The sequence below is a fragment of the Ursus americanus genome, chromosome 7 (assembly GCF_024610735.1).
Source record: "Ursus americanus isolate L20-20 chromosome 7, mUrsAme1.1.p, whole genome shotgun sequence".
Classification (NCBI taxonomy): domain Eukaryota; kingdom Metazoa; phylum Chordata; class Mammalia; order Carnivora; family Ursidae; genus Ursus; species Ursus americanus.
Window position 1 is genome coordinate 74,761,270 of NC_142133.1, and position 19,375 is coordinate 74,780,644.

General features: G+C 37.5%; 1 protein-coding gene across 1 annotated transcript in view; it reads left to right on the forward strand.

Moving 5' to 3' along the window:
- NBAS (NBAS subunit of NRZ tethering complex) overlaps positions 1–19,375 on the forward strand; it is a 339,918-nt gene that overhangs the window by 60,780 nt on the left and 259,763 nt on the right. The window contains exons 11-12 of the mRNA XM_045807103.2: positions 259–327; positions 11,591–11,719. Of these exons, the coding sequence (XP_045663059.2) occupies positions 259–327; positions 11,591–11,719 (198 nt within the window). The remainder of the gene's footprint in view (positions 1–258; positions 328–11,590; positions 11,720–19,375) is intronic.

The window sequence follows — 19,375 nt, forward strand, 5'->3', positions numbered from 1 at the left end:
GAGCAGGAAGCGGGGCCGGAGGGAGAGGGAGAAGCAGACTCTCTACTGAGCAGGGAGCGTAACGTGGGGCTCTATCTCAGGACCCTGAGATCATGACCTGAGCTCAGACGTTTAACTGACTGAGCCACCCAGGCACCCCTATTTTCTCAACTATTAAAATACTAGGTCTGCTATAGTTTGCATTTCATGATAAAAGAATTTTTACAGTGGAAAGCATTCCATTAATTTTTCTTTGTATGATGTGCATTTATTTTGTAGGTACCAAAGACATTGGGATTATTAAGGATGTTAAGTGTCAAGTTTTATAGTCGCCCGGGACAAGAACAGGTAACTCACAAGCTTACCTTTGGGCTTCTCAGATATTTTCACCCAAAGTACCTTTAAAGGATCATTGAATGAACCTTGAATGTTACAGGTCTGCATCTGGATGTGCTCTCTTAATTGTACTCTATGGGGGCATATACATAAGTAAACATTCATGGAACTATTCACTGAAATTTGTGTGTTTTACTATACATTATCTCAATAAAGGAACTTAAAAAAGTAAAGAATGAACCAGTCCTCGTTAGTCTGGGAATGTAAGCCAAAGAAATCTCCTGGAATCATTATACGATTGAAGTTGCTCGTTTTATCTTGTGAATTTTGTATCCTTGTCCACAGTATATACTTTTCAGTTTGTTTGAATTAAAAAAAAATCTGAGATTATTGAAGCTCCCAGAAGAAACAAGCCATGTTGATTCTGAGCTTCAGGTACTGTTGTTATACTGTTTTCCTCAGTAAGAGATGTGTGGATCCGTGGCAAGGATGTTTGTTGGTTTCATCCTAATGTGAGTGAGATACTCAGGAGCTCTTCTGCAGGAGATGGTTCTATTCACTCTCTGTCCTGCTCTCACCGAGTCTTGGCCCACGTGGAGACATCGGATCATTCCCTTCCTGTTTTTGGGAGAACCAAACAACCTCATTTTTTTGTTTCTTCAATTTGTTTACTAACTCAAAGGACATTAAAAGAAAATAACAGAAATCGTAGGAAATAAGATGAGCATTTGGTTGCTGCATTTGTATTTAATATATTTAAAAATTTGAGTTTGAGTTCTTTCTCTGCCACTGACGTCAGCTAAATTTTGTGTTCTGGATTGGTTTGGCATTCTGTCTGTAGAAGCGAACAGTACCACTACTGTTTATGTCTGGAAAGTCACTTTCATGTTGAACCCCTGTATGTTTGTGCTGTTTTCCAGTTAGCATTCTCTTCAGTCAGTTCCTGGAGTTTGTTTTCATTTTGCAGATGAAGAAACATATGGAAGATCAAGTGACTTGGCCTCTGCCATGCACTTGGTTTTTTCTAATTTACTCTGATGCCTCTGTTGGTCTGTTACCATTTTAGTGCACAAGAGCGTTACTTTGCTTTTTCTCCCTGCATCCTTTCCCCATTCTCCTTAATACTATTTAAATTACTATCTTTTTGTTTTTTCAAATTTTTATTTAACTTCTAGTTAGTTAACATACAGTGCAGTGTTGGTTTCAGGAGTAGAATCTACTTCCAAGTTACTATCTTTAACAAATTTTAAAGGGCTCAGTGTGTTTTTTTTTTTTTTTTTTTGACTATAATAAAGCAATAATATGTCATGTAAGTGTTTATTCATTTTTTTCAGTCAGTCAGCAAACACTGCGTTTGGGCCCAGGCGTAATGTTAGAGCTGAGAATAAACAGGCGAATAAAATGCATCGTATTTCCTCAAGGAGCCCTCGGGGTAGTGGCGGAGGCGGTTATAGAAGCAGTTGTGAGACAACACAATATTACACATTTCATAACCCCTTCTGTAACATCATATGAAGGACCACTGAGGTGCAGAAGAGCCAGCCTTTCATTCTGGAATGGAGACTTGATTTGGAAGTGAGAGTTCCTCATGCAGAAGGAGGAACTCCGGACATTTCCAGGCTGACAGCAGCGTGTGCCAAGTTCAGGAAGGGTCTAGAGTAGCGCTGGGATCCGGTTTGCTGGGCTGCAGGATCCATGGACGCTTGTTTGTATTCTGTGTTTATTTCACTTGGACCAGTATAGTTGTAGTATATTTAGAACAAGAATTATTTGGGGATTGCTATTCATGCTTCTCCTTTGTATTATATTCTGTGTAATTATTAGATTCTGTGTTTATTAGTTGATTTGGGTTATTAATAGGCAAATGTAACTCTGTTCAATCAGTATAGAAAAAAGACCTTTTTTAAAAAAACTTTCTTACCACCTGGGAGCTCCAGTTGTGTGTTGCCTCGACCCTGCTATTGGCAGTTCTTTTGTGTGGAACTCGGCTCTTTTTCCTTAATCAGAGTATCCTCTGTGATTAAGCACAAGGGAGAAGCAAACAACTCATTTCCTTATATCTTGGTCTGTCTTAATGGCACATTGTACCAGAATCCTTAAAAAGACGTTATGAAATTAGTATTCTAAAATCAATGCCTTCAGTAAATATCTGAATGTTATGCGATGCCTGATTTGTACCTGATGGTTCCCAGCCCAGAAATAATTATAGGCCATAGATTTTTTGTGCTGTAATTGTAGAGCTGAAAGGCCTCATATGGGTTATCTAATAATTCACTGTTATTGTGAATGCTTTCTAGCTTACATGTACTTTCACATGATCTCCCAAGAAGCTTGCATTACTGGCATTATGATGCCGATTTTATTTTAATTCAAATATAGTTAACATAGAGTGTTGTATTATTTCAGGTGTACACTATAACGATTCAGCAACGTTATCTATTACTCTGCGCTCATTATCAGTGGACTCTTTATCCCCTTCACCTATTTCACCCATTTCCTGCCTCTCCACCTCCCCTCTGACAACTACCAGTTTGCTCTTTGTATTTGAGTCTGTTTTTTTGTCTCTTTTTCTTTGTTTTATTTTTTAAATTCCACATGAGTGAAATCATATAGTCTTTGCCTTTCTCCGACTGACTGATTTCACTTAGCATTATAACCTCTAGATTCATCCATGTTGTTGCAAACGGCAAGATTTCATCCTTTTTATGGCTGAGTAATATTCCATCATTTATCATATACCACATCTTTATCCATTCGTGTATGGATGGACACTTGGGTTAGGTCCATAATTTGGCTGTTGTAAATAATGCTGCAATAAACATAGAGGTGCATATATCTCTTTGAATTAGTGTTTTCATTTTCTTTGGGTGAATACCCAGTAGTGGAATAACTGTTTCACATGGTAATTCTATTTTTAATTTTTTGAGGAACTTCCATACAGTTTTCCACAGTGCCTGCACCAGCTTGCATTCCCACCAACAGTGCACGAGGGTTCCTTTTTCTCCACATCCTTGCCAACACTTGGTATTTCTTATGTTTTTGATTTTAGCTATTCTGACAGATGTGAGGTGACATTGTGGTTTTGATTTGCATTTCTCTGAAGATTAGTGATGTTGAGCACCTTTTCTGATCTTCTTTGAAAAAATGTCTTTTCATGTCCTCTGTTCTTTTTTTTTTTCTTAGTTATTTTTTTTGTTTTTTAAAGTAGGCTCCATGCCTAATGTGGAGCCCAGTGCAGAGCTTGAACTCATGACCCTGAGATCAAGATCTGAGCTGAGATTGAGAGTTGGATGCTTAACCAACTGAGCCACCCAGGCACCCTGATCTGTTAATTTTTAACTTTTTTTTTTTTAAGGTGATGAGTTGTGTAAGTTCTTTCTTTTTTCTTTTTTTAATGGTTTTATTTATTTTTAGAGAGAGAGTGAGAGTTGTGTGTATGAGCAGGGAGGGGGAAGGGAGAGAGAATCTGAAACAGACTCTGTGCTGAACGCAGAGCCTAAGGTGGGGCTCGATCTCATGACCCTGTGATCATGACCTGAACCAAAATCAAGAGTTGGACACTTGACCAGTTGAGCCACCCAGGCACCTCTCTAAGTTCTTTATTTTTTATATTAGCCTCCTATTGGATATATAATTTTCAATTATCTTCTTCTATTCAGTAGATTTTGTTTTGTTGGTAGTTTCCTTTGCTGTACAAAACTTTTTGTTTTGGTGTGGTCCCAGTAGTTTAGTTTAGTTTAGTTTGTTTGTTTCCCTTGCCAAAGTATATCTAGAAAAATGTTTCTATGGCAGATTTCAAAGAGATTATTGCCTGTTTTCTTCGAGAAATTTTATGGTTTCAGGTCTCACATTTAAGTCCTTAATACATTTTGAGTTTATTTTTGTGTGTGGTGTAAGAAAGTTGTCCAGTTTCATTCTTTTGCATGTAGCTGTCTCGTTTTCCCAGCACCATTTGTTGAAGAGACCATTTCCCCCATTGTATATTCTTGCCTCCGTTGTCGTAGGTTAATTGACCATAAAAGCACCAAAAAGGGTCATTTCTGTGCTCTCTCCTCCATTGATCTCTGTATTTTTTTGTTTTTGTTTTTGTTTTTTTTTAGGGGTTTTTTTGGTGCTAGTACCATACTGTTTTGATTTACTATAGCTTTGTGTTGTATCTTGAAATCTGGGATTGTGATACTTCCAGTTTTTTTCTTTTTCAAGGTTGCTTTGGTTATTTGGGGTCTTTTGTGGTTCCATACAAACTTTGGGATTGTTTGTTCTAGTTCTGTGAAAAATGCCATTGGTATTTTGATAGGGATTGCATTAAATCTGTAGATTGCTTTGGGTAGTGTGGACATTTTCATGATATTCGTTCTCCCAACCCATGAGCATGGGATATCTTTCCATCTGTTTGTGTCATATTCTGTTTTTTTCATCAGTGTGTTATAGTTTTCAGGGTACAGGTCTTTAACTTCCTTGGTTAAGTTTATTCCTAGGGTTTTTTGTTTTTGTTTTTTTGGTGCAATTGTAAATGGGGTTGTTTTCTTAATTTCTCTTTCTGCTACTTTATTATTAGTGTATAGAAATGCAACAGATTTCTGTATATTTTGTATCCTGTGACTTTGCTGAATTCATTTATCAGTTTTAGTAGTTTCTGTGGAGCCTTTAAGTTTTTCTTTTTTTTTTTTTTTTAAAGATTTTATTTATTTATTTGACAGAGATAGAGACAGCCAGCGAAAGAGGGAACACAAGCAGGGGGAGTGGGAGAGGAAGAAGCAGGCTCATAGTGGAGGAGCCTGATGTGGGGCTCGATCCCAGAATGCCGGGATCACGCCCTGAGCCGAAGGCAGACGCTTAACCGCTGTGCCACCCAGGCGCCCCAAGGTTTTCTATATATAATATCATGTCACCTGCAAATAGTAAACATCTTACTTCTTTCTTACCAATGTGGATGCCTTTTATTTCTTGTCTGACTGCTGTGGCTAGGACTTCCAGTACTATGTTGAATAAAAGTGGTGAGAGTGGACATCCTTGTCTTGTTCCTGATCTTAGAGGAAAACCTCTCTTAGAGGAAAAGTTTTTCGTCATTGACTATGATGTTAGTTGTGGGTTTTTCATATAAGGCCTTTATGTGATTCCAAATAACCAATTGCTGGTTGTCTGGCATATAATATTATCTTTCAAAGAGTATATTAATAATAAAGGCTATTTATAGTTCTTTTATAAATGGTATTGGCTTGGAAAACTTTTTTCCCCAATGGCTTTCTCTTTCCTACATACTTTTGCACTGTTGTTGTCCCCCACCTGCTGCCCCCAGGTTTGTTAACCATACTTTTGAGGATGATTGATTGATTTTGGGGGGGGGGCAGACTTGTAAACCACAGTGGGCAAGAATATCTACTGAACTGAGATTTTTGTTTTGCTTGCTGCTGGCTCCCCAGAATGTACAATGGTGCTTGACATGTAATATTGTATTACTGAATATGTTTATTCAATAAATAATTGTTGAATGTTGGAAGAGCAGGGCTTATGAATTCACCTTTAAAACTATGTGGTAATTCAGAACATTTTGAGTGTATGCGCTACAGTTCAGTACTTCAATTTTAATATAGCTTGTACATTTGAAAGGTGTAATGAAATAGGAAATCATTCAGTTGTGATTGTTCTATGTAGATGATATGCAGTGGAAGAAAGTTAGGCAATTTAAACTAATCTCAGCACAAAGATCTGATATTTAACATTTAAAAGAATTACTGTCTCAGAAAGGACAGTTAAGTTTTACTGCAGTATTTGAGAGCAGGCACAATTCCACTTTAAATATTGCTGCCAGTAGTAGAAGGCTTTAATTAGTGTTTTTAATTAACAAAGATCAAAAGGACATTTCAGCTAGTGGTTTAATAAATGAGAAATAGAGGTGAAAGTTAAAATCTTGTTCATATTATTAATTTCAGTAGTATTAGTATCACATTTCTATACAAGAGATTCAATAAGGTAAGAGGAAAGTACCTTTTGAAAAGTTTGGAGAAGAGATTTGAGACAAGGAGGTAAATAGAATTGATAATACAGTCAATTAAAAAGGCCATAGATGAATTTCTGGTGGAAGAAGACCATCTACTGTGCAAATGTTCTTTATCAACCAACTTACTTTGTCCATGTTGCCTACCCAGTGATAGCAACTTAGCAACTTAGTAGTTACTTAGCAAGACTGCCTTTTGGTGGATACTCATGTAATAGAGCAGACTGAAGCAGGTAGTAAGTCATATTCCTCATTTTCTTTCTTGGTTTGCCTCACCTTTATTGAGGTATAATTGTAAGATATTTCAAGTGTACAGTGTGATGATTTGACATATGTATACAACGTGAATGGATTTTCCCCCAGTGAATTCACATATCCACTACCTCACATACTTACTTTTTTCTTCCGTGTGTAAGAATGTTTAAGTCCTACTCTCTTAGCAAGTTTGTTATAAAATGCAGTGTTATCAAATGTAGTTATCATGTTATACATTAGATCTTCAGAACTTCATCTTATAACTGAAAGTTTCTATCCTTTTACCAACCTTTCCGTACTTCCTCCACTCCCCCAGTCTCTGGTAGGCAACTAGTTTCCTACTATCTGTTTCTAGGAGTTTGATTTATTTTTTTTTAAGATTATATATAAGTGGTACCATGCAGTATTTGTCTTTCTGTGTCGGGCATATTTCACGGAGCATAACGCCCTCAAGTTCATCCATGTTGTCACAAATGACAGGATTTCCTTCTTTTTTTAAGTCCAAATGATACTTGCGTGTGTGTGTGTGTGTGTGTGTGTGTGTCCACATTCTCACCAGCATTTGATTTGTTCTCTTTTCTTTTTGATGATAGCCATCCTAACATGTGTGAGGTGATACCTCATTGTGGTTTAGATTTCCTTTTCCCTGATGATTAGTTGAGCGCCTCTTCATGTACCTGTTGTCCATTTATATGTCTTTTTGGGAAAAAATGTTTTTCAGATTTTTTTTCATTTTTAAATTGGGTTATTTGGGGGTTTTTTGCTATTGAGTTGTTGGAGTCCCTTGTGTATTTTGTATATTAACTTTTTATCAGATATGTGGTTTGTAAATATTTCATAGGTTGTTTTTGCTGTGCAGATGTTTTTAATTTGATGAGTCCTGTTTCTTTATTTTTGCTTTTTTTTGACTTTGCTCTTGGTGTCAAATCCAAAAAAAAAAAAAATCACTGCCAAGACCAGTCAAGGAGCTTATTCCCTGTTTTATTATAGGAGTTTTAGGGTTTCAGGTCTTACGCTCAAGACTTTCATCCAGTTAGAGTAGATTTTAGTATATGGTATACAATAGGGATCCAGTGGTTATTCGGTTTTTACTATACCATTTATTGAAAGAGTATCTTTTCCCCATTGTGTATTGTTGGCTCCTTTGTTGTAAATTAGTTGGCTGTCTATGCGTGGGTTTATTTCTGGGCTCTCTGTTCTGTTCCATTGATCTTTGTGCCTGTTTTTATGCCAATACAGCACTATTTTGATTACTATAGCTTTGTAACAGTAGTTGTAAATCAGAAAGTATGACCCTTACAGCTTTGTTCTTTCTCCAGATTGCTTTGGCTGCTTGGAGACTTAGGGTCTTTTATGGTACCATACAAATTTTAGGATTATTTTTTCTATTTCTGTGGAAAATGCCATTTGAATTTTGGTAAGGATTGCATTGAATCTACAGATCACTTTGGACACTATGAACATTTTAACAGACTTATTTCAATCCATGAACATGGACTATCTTTCCATTTATTTGTATTCAATTTCTTTGATCAATGTTTAATGGCTTTTCTTGTACAGAGCTCTCACCTCCTTGGTTACATTTATTCCTAAGTATTTTATTCTTCTTCATGCTGGTGTAACTTGGATTGTTTTCTTGATTTCTCTTTCTGATAGTTCACTGTTAGTGTATAGAAATGCTAGTGGTTTTGTATTTTGATTTTTGTATCCTGCAGTTTTACTGAATTTGTTTATTCTGACAGCTTTCTGGTGGAGTCTTTAGGGTTTTCTATATATAATACCATGTCATCTGTAAAGAGACACTTTTACTTCTTCCTTTCCAGTTTGTGTGCTTTTTATTTATTTTCTTGCCTAATTGCTCTGGCTAGGATTTCTAGTATTATGTTGAATAAAACTGGCAAGAATGGGCTTACTTGTCTTGTTCCTGCTCTCAGAGAAAAAGCTTTCCACTTTTCACTGCCAAGTTATATATTCTTGACCACCATTCCAACTGTTGTAATGATTAAAATAAACATAACATTCATATTTGAGGAATATGAAAGAAATTCAGACACATTTTAACTGAAGTGAAAATTATGGCTAAATTTTATTGCTTTTGGAGCTACTTAATTCAAATAGATAAGACAAGTGAAAGATTATTATTCACTTATGCTGAGAAATCTTAATACAATATGAGGAATTATGGTTTGAAGGTTTGAGGTTTAATTTTATTGTGATGCGCAGTTGATTGAGAAGCCATTTCCTCTTATTTCCAGAGCACACACTCTGAAATTCTCTCCCTGGCCAACCAAGAAGCATTCAGACTTCTAAATACTGCAGACTCTGTTCACAGAATTTAGCCTGGATTTTCTAACTGTGGCTTTAGATCTTGTGTAACAGTTACTGTCAGGATAATAAATTATTCCCTGAGCCAGAAATACTCAGTGTGCTATAGACACTCAGAAATGTTTCTACAAATAAGAGTTTTTATTTCACAAGGAAAACACCGTGTTTCTAAAGTAACATAGGTGACTTGTCTATTGCTGACTGGCTATAATTCAATTGCTACTGATAACCGTTATGTTCTCACTGTGCATATATATGAAACTTAAACAGATAACTTGGGACTTTAAAGAAATGTATACTTAATGTATATACATCTCATGTCTAGGATCTGCTTTAAAGTACGTCAGGGGAAAAAAAATTGCCAAGAATATTGTAGTGACTTGGGAAGGATTCCTGAAACAAGTATAGAATGTTGATATTTGTTTATAACCTGGTTGTGGCTATTCATTGTACTATAATTCCTACTTTTGTGTCTGTGTAAGTGCAGATTTTTACAACAAAATGCTTAGGAAAAGGAATGGTAAGTTTGCAGTGTGGATATCATAGGGTCAAATGAAACGAAGGGGATTTAAGAACCCACCAGGTTAAAAGCAAGTGGTAACATTTTAGTTAATATATTTACTGCTTAATGTCTAGAAAGAAAAGAAGGAAGGGGGGGGAGAAAGATTAAAACAAAGGATAATTTAGCATATTCATTCAGTGTTTTCTAGGTCACAATGCTATTGTTAAATTTTTCACATTATTCTGTATACTTTGTTGTTGTTGTTAAAAAGATTCATAAACTTCCTGTTTGCTTTCAAAGCACTTTTAGGAGAGTTGGTTAATGAAGCATTTGTAATACCTGGGAGTGAACGTACAGATCACTCATGACTAATTATGTAGGTGAGGAAAACAGTAAAGTGTACTTGACCATGACTTCTCCCAAGGAGCATGCCTGCAGCTCCTGGAAAGGCTATGGCCCAGGGGAGGGCAGTGATCACGGTGCAGTGGAAGTGACCTGGGTTGGGATGGAAGATGCATCTAGCTCAGGTTCTGTGGTCTGTACTTGAATGACCTACAGCAAGTGTCTTAACCCTTGCAGTCTTCAGTTTCTTTCTCTATAAACTGTCAGTGATGGGGGAAGAGTTCTTCTAGCTAATGAAAATCTATGCTTGTGAGGCTCACGTTATACCAAACTGTGAAGCTTGTTGACCAGAGTTGTGAATGGAAGATGCCAGGCTCTTCATCTTCTCTCCTGACCTCCTTTCCACCACAGAGGAAGGGATGGGGGTATATTTAACATTGTGCTGTTAAGTGCTTTTGCTTTCATTGCTTCTCTTTCCCAGGCTTTTGTGTTTTAATCTTCCTTACATTTAATTCTGGCATTCTGGGCTAGACATGTTATATCCAGTTAAAGAGGAGATTAGAGGATGCTAATCTTTTCATCTGTCTACTCATCCAGCAGTGTTGCTCAGTTTCTGAAATCGTTCTATTTGTTTTTGATGGCTAATATGCCTTAGTCATTGTAGACCTGAGGACTTAAACTCTTGTGTCTGTAGAGACCAGGTAGATAATGTGGTGAATTGAGCCAGGCATACTTTCTCTTTTTTTAGTATAGCCATGTTTAATTTTTACTTCTATAGCTGATACTTAGCCTTAATCTTGGGGCTGTAACCAAGAATGGTGGGGGGTTTGGCTAAGTGGAAATCTTATGACCCTTTTAAAGGTACGTATGCTACCCAATCCCACCTGATTATTGCCATTTGGTGGTGGTGGGCCCTGTGTTGCCAGATTTTCTAAATGTTAAGGACAAATACGGTTGTAGGCTATCATTTTGGGTCTGTTTTATTATTTGTGGGTAAACTACCTTAAACCCTGGTTTTGGTAGATGCATGATGGGCATGAGATGTCCAGTTAGTGTTTGTTCAAGTCTTCTGATTCTGCTTAGGCAATAGGCAGGAGACCTTTCTGCTTGTATGTTTTCACTTGTGGTAACTGAGCAACCTGGTATTCTCATTGGAAAGAACTGAGAGATTGGATGAGTAGGACTGTGTGCACACTGATGGCCATGTAAAATCCGTGTACTACGAAGTTTCTCTTTTCTGTAGCAACAATTAGATTCCTCAGATTTACCAGGAAATCTGGAAAATGAACACTTCTAGTGTTCCTCAAATTCAGGAATGCATTTTCCCCCTTGTCTTCTTCTGTTCCTATCACCATTGGACCCTCTTTTCTGCCAACTCTCTCTTCCTCCTTTCCCTTTCCTTTTGTCCACACAACATGAATTTGTGGGCTATCTGTGACAGAATATTCCAGACATTGTGTACATACAAAATCTTGTGAAAATGTGGCCTCCAAATTCAGGAAACTCACAATCTGATCAATATCAACCCATAAAAGTTAATGAGAACTCATGGTAATTGATGTGTGATATAAGAGAGTATTTTTATAATGCTCACATATTTGGGTTTTCAGTTATATGTAAATTATAACACTGTAAAAGAGATTAAAAAAAACCCCAACAACTCCTGAAGGGTAAGAGTCCTGTTTCTTTATGCTGGAGCACATTATGGTGTTATGAAGTTGTTGGAGCCCTTAATTATGAGAGATCGTTTATGACATGGCACCCCCTGAAGAGTGTTATTAAATTCTGGAGGTTACTTCTATTCAGCTACAAGTTTCTTGATCTGACATTAACGTCCTGTAATTACTATATAGGATGGGATCTTTAAGATGAGCCTTTCTCCAGATGGGACGCTGCTTGCTGCCATTCACTTCTCAGGGAAACTAAGCATCTGGGCCGTCCCATCTCTGAAGCAGCAAGGGGAATGGAATCAAAATGAGCAGGTATGTCTCTTGATCATTATTATTCTAAGAGTGATTCTCGCTTAAGGGTGAGTACTGATAATACTAATTTCATTTGGTTGATATTTTACTGTAGCACACAGCTGTTATTTATTCTCATCATGCCAAAGCTTTAGTTATATTAGAATATTATCATTACAGTAGGATAAATTAAGAATAGAGTAGCACTGTGTACTGACTTTGTAGTGCAATACACTCTGTGTACGGAGTGTACTCTGTCCACCAATCTCTCCTCTTTTCTCTCTTTCTCATTATAAAAATACAGAATGGAGGTACTAATTTTGTAGCAACGGTCAACTAATGTGAAGGCTTCAGAGGGTCTAAAAGGGTTACAATTCTTCCCACATCTTGCAACACTCATATAATATTGGGCTTATTTAAGGCTTAAGGCTTGAAGGGAGTTATCTTCTGTTCACTTGAAAGGTAGTGAAGATACAGTCTGTTAATTTTTTAGTGTCTTGAAATGATAGGTTTTAAGAATGGACATTTAGCAACAGATTCAATATGTATTACAATCTAAAATCATGATGGGCAAATAAGGACTGCCCATAAATGCTGTGTATTGTGATAGAGTGAAGATTTAAAGAAAAATCTTCCCAGTTAGATACAACTTATGTTCTAGATCTTTTACTCCTCTGATGACTATTTAGCATTTCAGCACTTAAGGGTTACACTTCCCTATACCCCTCTTCTATAAGAATATCTTGTCACCAACTTTGGTGGATGGTTTTATGATTCCAAGATTGGAGCCTATGCCCCGAATGGTCTGAATGGATTGATGTTTTTTTTTCAGAATGGATTGATGTCTTTTTCAGAATTCTTTTTAATGTCATTTCATCAGTTAAACTGAGCTACTAAAAGAATTTTGAAAAGCAAAGAGTGTTTGTTATTCCCAGAATAGCAGAGGGAAAGAGAAACTGGCTCTACATTTTCTTATACTTTTCACAGACTTAAATTTGTTTTCACTATTCTTCAATTTTTTGTTTTTATACATAAGTTTGGGAAGATTTTTTTCCTTCTAATTCGTACTCACCTTGAATTTAATTTGGTCTCCACATGTCTACTGCACTCTCTCTCACTGGATCTAGGTTTGTTTTAAACAGAAGAGGTGCTCCTCAGTCTTCAACCTCAGTATCTCAGTACAAGAAACATTCTCTCTCTCTCTCTCCAGAATTTACAGCTAGCTTGATTTATATCTTCCTTCTAGAAGTGGAGGGTATCAACTCTAAAACCATTTGTGTAACAAATATAGCTATACACACTCTGTTATTGATCCAAATGGTACCATGTATTTGTCATGGTTATTGACGTATAGTGTTAAACTTGTCATTTGGGAATACCGTGTTCTATTATATGTGTGAGATTTTACATTTAGGTAGTTTTTTTTGAATTTACTAATTTTCTTGAATTATTTCATTCACTTTAGAGATACTGATGAAGTTCAAGGCACACTTAGTGTTTCATTTTGTTAGTATTCCAGATTGGCATGTGTGTGTAGTGCAGAGGCTGTTTAGGCAAAATTCATTAGTGTGCTCTTTCGCTTACTGAAATCCTGGATATCCTTCATGACCTGCAAGGATAAATTGCATTTATTGTAAGTCCCTATTGGTATATATTCAACTTTTTAACTGGTTAGACTTTATTTTGTCATTAGTTGCCAATCAGTATCATAATTAACTACTTTTTAGCTCATTAATATTATTCCTTAGATTTTTGTAATGATTCTATTAAAAGTTAAGAATTGTTTAAAAATCTTGAATAACTAAATGTAAATATCTCAGTAATTTAGAAAATGCCATCAGAAAAGTATGGGGGCAAGAGCGGAGCCTGGGTGGCACAGTCGGTTAAGTGTCCGACTCTTGATTTCGGCTCAGGTCATGATCTCAGGGTCATGAGACTGAGCCCCAAGTCTGGCTCTGCCAGTGTGGAGTTCACTTGTGACTGTTTCTCCCTCTCCCTCTGCTCCTCCCCCACCCTAAAATAAACAATTAAATAAGAGAGAGAGCGTGAGAGAGAGAAAGAAAGGAAGGGAGGGAGGAAGGGAGGAAGAGGTTTATGGTGGGAAGAGATGAGTTTGTGCCAGAAGTCAGTCTCCAGTGTTGTCCCAGGGACACTCTCTTGAACTATACCTTGAGAGTGGAGAAGGGCAGTTTGTCAGGGATTGCTCTAGAGGGATCTTTCTGTTGTACTGCAGTGAGCTTCCATCTTGCCTCTTCTAGCTCAGGTTTAGCACCCCCCAAACAGTCTATAGAGACCATCTATGGATACAGCTTGATTCTCAAGCTAGTTATATCTTTTATTATAAACTGATCAATTTTTAGGGTAAGATATCTGTCTTTTCAGATTGGGTTGCTATGAATTCCTTTGAATGCCTGAAAAACTAGAGAAAAAAAACTGGCTTGAGGGCTCACAATGCTGAAAACCAGGGACCCAGTTGCCATTACCGTGGACATTTTGCAGGCGGTAGATTCCTTTGCTGAAGGAACAGTGGCTTAGTGAGAATGACTGAACCTAATCCTACCTTTATTGTTATTTCTACTGCCGCTCAGCATACCACCTCATTCCAGATTTCATCCCATCTTGGGCTGGTGGCTGCCAGCCCCTCTGGTTTCTTGCTGTAGCTCAGCACATGGAAGAACTATCGCTGAATAGAATAGATTTTGTGCTCCGAGACCCCTGCTCATTTTAGTCTGAAAAGAAATTTTGTCCGAAGTTGAAAACACAGGAAGAATTTAATTCCATCTAATCTTTTCTTTAAAATTCTAAGATTGTGGTCAAAATGCAAACTGATTTGTTTACCTGTCATCTCTTCTCATCTGATCATAATGCTGCTTCACACTTGCTTCCTGAACTTTCCTCTCCCTGCTCCCTGCTTTTGTCCAACCCTTTCTACTATTTTTTCTGAAACTTTATTCCATGATAAACAAACTCCTATGAGGCTTCATCGTTTTCACAGAAAGAACACTCTGGTTTCTTTTGATACACTCATTTCAGGCTTATGTGGCTCAGTAAGATCACAGTTCATGTAGACAGTATTCTTGTAGCTTTTGCAAAATTTGCTGTAATAATAACCTCAATTATTTATTGAGCACTTATTTTGTCCCAGGGGTACTGAGCAGGTAAGTAGTAGAGTTGAGATTTGGTTTCATCTCTCTCTGACTCTGATGTACATGCTCTTTCCATGACCCTGTGGGAAAATAAATACATTTTTAAAAAAGTAGAAAAAACATATTTATTAGCTTTTTTTAAAATTAGGCTTTATTTATTTGATCTTTAAAAGAATAGAGATAAATCTTTTTCCTCAGTGAATATAACAGATTTCTTCAGCCTTCTCAGATGTGTTGAACTCTGGAGCCCCAGTTAGTGTATGTCACCAAGAACTGGAGTAAATCATTGACATAGCTTCTCACTGGTAAACCCTTAAGTTTACAATAGATATATACAGTACTTATGATGTGCTGAGAGATTATGTGAGGGTGGTAACTCTTTGTTCAGCAAAAAGAATTTGAACAACTCTACTTTGCTTGAGTCTTTCGCCTATATCCTGGGAGTTCATCACCTTGGATTGGCCATTTTGGGTTTGGATATTACTGTATGAAGGGAGTCATTGAAATCTAGTGTACCATGGTAGGTGCTATAAAGCCTGTATGTAACAGTTCTATGAAGAGTAAGCTGTTAACTATATTCATAATAATAATCATAAAATAATAGAGTTCAACTAATTACTGAATCTTTACCAAGTTTCAGAGTAGAAAATGCAGTTAAGTCCCAGTGCTTGCCCTTAAGCTGTTCATAGTCTTGCAAGGGAAATTATAAACAAATCAAGAAAGGAACATGTTAGGGGCGCCTGGGTGGCACAGCAGTTAAGCGTCTGCCTTCGGCTCAGGGCGTGATCCCGGCGTTATGGGATCGAGCCCCACATCAGGCTCTTCCGCTGTGAGCCTGCTTCTTCCTCTCCCACTCCCCCTGCTTGTGTTCCCTCTCTCGCTGGCTGTCTCTCTCTCTGTCGAATAAATAAATAAAATCTTTAAAAAAAAAAGGAAAGGAAAATGTTAATATTATGAAAAGATAAACTCAGAGGAAGGCCACACAAACCAGTTGGTGGAGTCGGGGGGAAGGATCTTTGGGAGTAAGTAGCGTTTGTGTAGTAAGGCATGGCTGACCACCCTGAGTGATCGTCACCTATTTCGGTTGCTTCACTACAGTCCTAGTAAGTGACAAATGTTTTCCTATTTTAATAGATGGGACTAATGCTAAAAGAAGTAAACTTGTATCACTGCACGTTAGAATCAAGATTCCGGTTGGACTCGGGTTCTCTGACCTCGTAGGTTAAGCCTTTCTTTCAGAGTATCTTCTGTAGCCCTTCGGTTGAGAGCTGCTGACTTTGATCTGGGCCAGTTAGGCGCTAGCGATGATATTAACGGAAAACAAGGGAGAGAGTCCATGCAGTTTAGGTGAATGACACCTCCAGAGTTGGCCAGTACATTGTGCTGAGACCCTGGAAACGTGAAACTGTAAATAAGTCATTTACCACATATGTTGATGTCATTTTGTGTCCTCACCGCTGGCTGAGAAACTTAAACAGTGCTCTTTTCTCATTCATCCAGCAATAGTCAAGGGGCCTGGGGTCAGCCAGGTGGGACAAGGCTCTGCCTCTCCTTATGGCTGTTCTAGGAAATGAATAGCCGAGCCAATGAGTTTGAAATAGATTACATGGTAATATGTAGTGTATAGTCAGCTTATCATTTCAGCTAAAACATCGCCTGAGAAGAAACTAATGTTACTGTTGCCTATACAACCTTAGCCTCTTTTACCAAATTGTGACTGCAGCTCATCTGGGGCTTTCTTCTTGTAATTCGCTGCTTTATTAGTTTTTCATAATATGCTTTGTGTGATTGAGTATTTTCTTCTTAAAATCCAATGATTAAAGATAGTTGTGGCAGTGCCTATTCTGATTTACTTCTATCCAGTTTTGAGTTGATTAAATACTTCAGCTTTCATTGTCAATATGAAAATCCATCTGGCTAGAAATCTGTGAGTATTAGGTTTTTGTTCATGTCTGGAATATAGTAAAATTGCTAAAGTGATTTTCATTTCAAACATTTCCCATATGTTATGCTTATATATTTCCGTCTTATTTTTGGCCTTAATTTTTGTCTGAAGACGTTTTATTATTTTTCTATTTGTACTTCCTTAGATGAAATAGAAAAGATAAGTTTCATTTCTCCTACAATTTTATTTGCTCTTTGACACAATAGTAGGTATTGAACAAATTTTGTTAAATGGATCGATCAATGAAGGATAAGTGGGAAGATGACAGTTAATGTGATTAATCTTGATGTAATCCACAGCTGTTTTCACAGCTTCACTCAACTGTGAGCTTCTGGAGAATAGACACTGAGTATACATTCCTTCCATGGGGTCTAATGTAGAGCGTGGCATATTAAATACTAATAAGTGTTTGTGGAATGAAAAAACATTTGACAGGTTGCTTTTATGCTGTTGGAGGCAGGGCCTTCATTAAATTTAGCTTCTAGCTGTTAAAAAGAATCAAAAATTAAATTCCTAAATCTGAAGAAAACATTGCGGTAGCCACGATTGCCTTTCTGTACAAAATCTGTAAGTGTATTCCTTTTTTTTTTTAATGATTTTTTATTATATTATGTTAGTCACCATACAGTACATCCCCGGTTTCCGATGTAAGGCTCTATGATTCATTAGTTGCGTATAACACCCAGTGCACCACGCAATACGTGCCCTCCTTACTACCCATCACGGGTCTATCCCATTCCCCCAACCCCCTCCCCTCTGAGGCCCTCAGTTTGTTTCTCAGAGTCCATAGTCTCTCATGTTTCATTCCCCCTTCTGATTACCCCCCCTTTCTTTATCTCTTTCTTCCCCTACTGATCATCCTAGTTCTTATGTTCCATAGATGAGAGAAATCATAAGAAAGTTGTCTTTCTCTGCTTGACTTATTTCACTTAGCATTATCTCCTCCAGTGCCGTCCATGTTGTAGCAAATGTTGAGAACTCGTTCTTTCTGATAGCTGAGTAATATTCCATTGTATATATGGACCACAACTTCTTAACCCAGTCATCTGTTGAAGGGCATCTCGGCTCCTTCCACGATTTAGCTATTGTGAACATTGCTGCTATGAACATTGGGGTGCATATGGCCCTTCTCTTCACTACGTCTGTATCTTTGGGGTAAATACCCAGTAGTGCAATGGCTGGATCATAGGGTAGCTCAATTTTTAACTTTTTAAGGGACCTCCACACTGTTTTCCAGAGTGGCTGTACCAACTTGCGTTCCCACCAACAATGTAGGAGGGATCCCCTTTCTCCACATCCTCTCCAACAATTGTTGTTTCTTGCCTTGTCTATTTTTGCCATTCTAATTGGCGTAAGGTGGTATCTCAGTGTGGTTTTGATTTGAATTTCCTTGATGGCTAATGATTTTGAACATTTTTTCATGTGTCTGTTAGCCATTTGTATGTCATCATTGGAAAAGTGTCTGTTCATATCTTCTGCCCATTTTTTGATTTGTTTATTTGTTTCTCGTGTATTGAGTTTGAGAAGTTCTTTGTAGATCTTGGATACCAGTCCTTTATCTGTAGTGTCATTTGCAAATATATTCTCCCATTCCGTGGGCTGCCTCTTAGTTTTTTTGACTGTTTCCTTGGCTGTGCAGAAGCTTTTAATCTTGATGAAGTCCCACAAGTTCATTTTATCTTTTGTTTCTCTTGCCTTTGGGGATATGTCATGAAAAAGGTTGCTTTGGCTGATGTCGTAGAGGTTGCTGCCTATGTTCTCCTCTAGAATTTTGATGGATTCCTGTCTCACATCGAGGTCTTTCATCCATTTGGAGTTTATTTTTGTGTATGGTGTGAGATAGTGGTCAAGTTTCATTCTTTTGCATGTAGCTGTCCAATTTTCCCAGCACCATTTATTGAAGAGACTGTCTTTTTTCCACCGGATGTTTTTTCCTGCTTTATCAAAGATTAGTTGCCCAAAGAGCCGAGGGTCCATTTCTGGGTTCTCTATTCTGTTCCATTGGTCTATGTGTCTGTTTTTGTGCCAGTACCATGCTGTCTTTGTGATCACAGCTTTGTAGTACAGCTCAAAATCCGGCATTGTGATGCCCCCAGCTTTGTTTTTCCTTTTCAGCAGTTCCTTGGAGATTCGGGGCCTTTTCTATTTCCATACAAATTTAAGGACTATTTGTTCCAGGTCTTTGAAAAATGTCCTCGGTATTTTGATCGGGATAGCATTGAAAGTGTAGATTGCTCTGGGTAGCATGGACATTTTAACTATGTTAATTCTTCCGATCCATGAGCATGGAATATCTTTCCATCTTTTTATGTCTTCCTCAATGTCTTTCAAGAGTGATTTATAGTTTCTAGAATATAGGTCCTTTACGTCTCTGGTTAAGTGAATTCCAAGGTAACGTATGGTTTTTGGTGCTATTGTAAATGGGATGGATTCCCTAATTTCTCTTTCTTCGGTCTCGTTATTCGTGTATAGAAATGCAACTGATTTCTGGGCATTGATTTTGTATCCCGCCACATTACTGAATTGCTCTATAACTTCTAATAGTTTGGGAGTGGATTCTTTTGGGTTTTCCATATAGAGTATCAT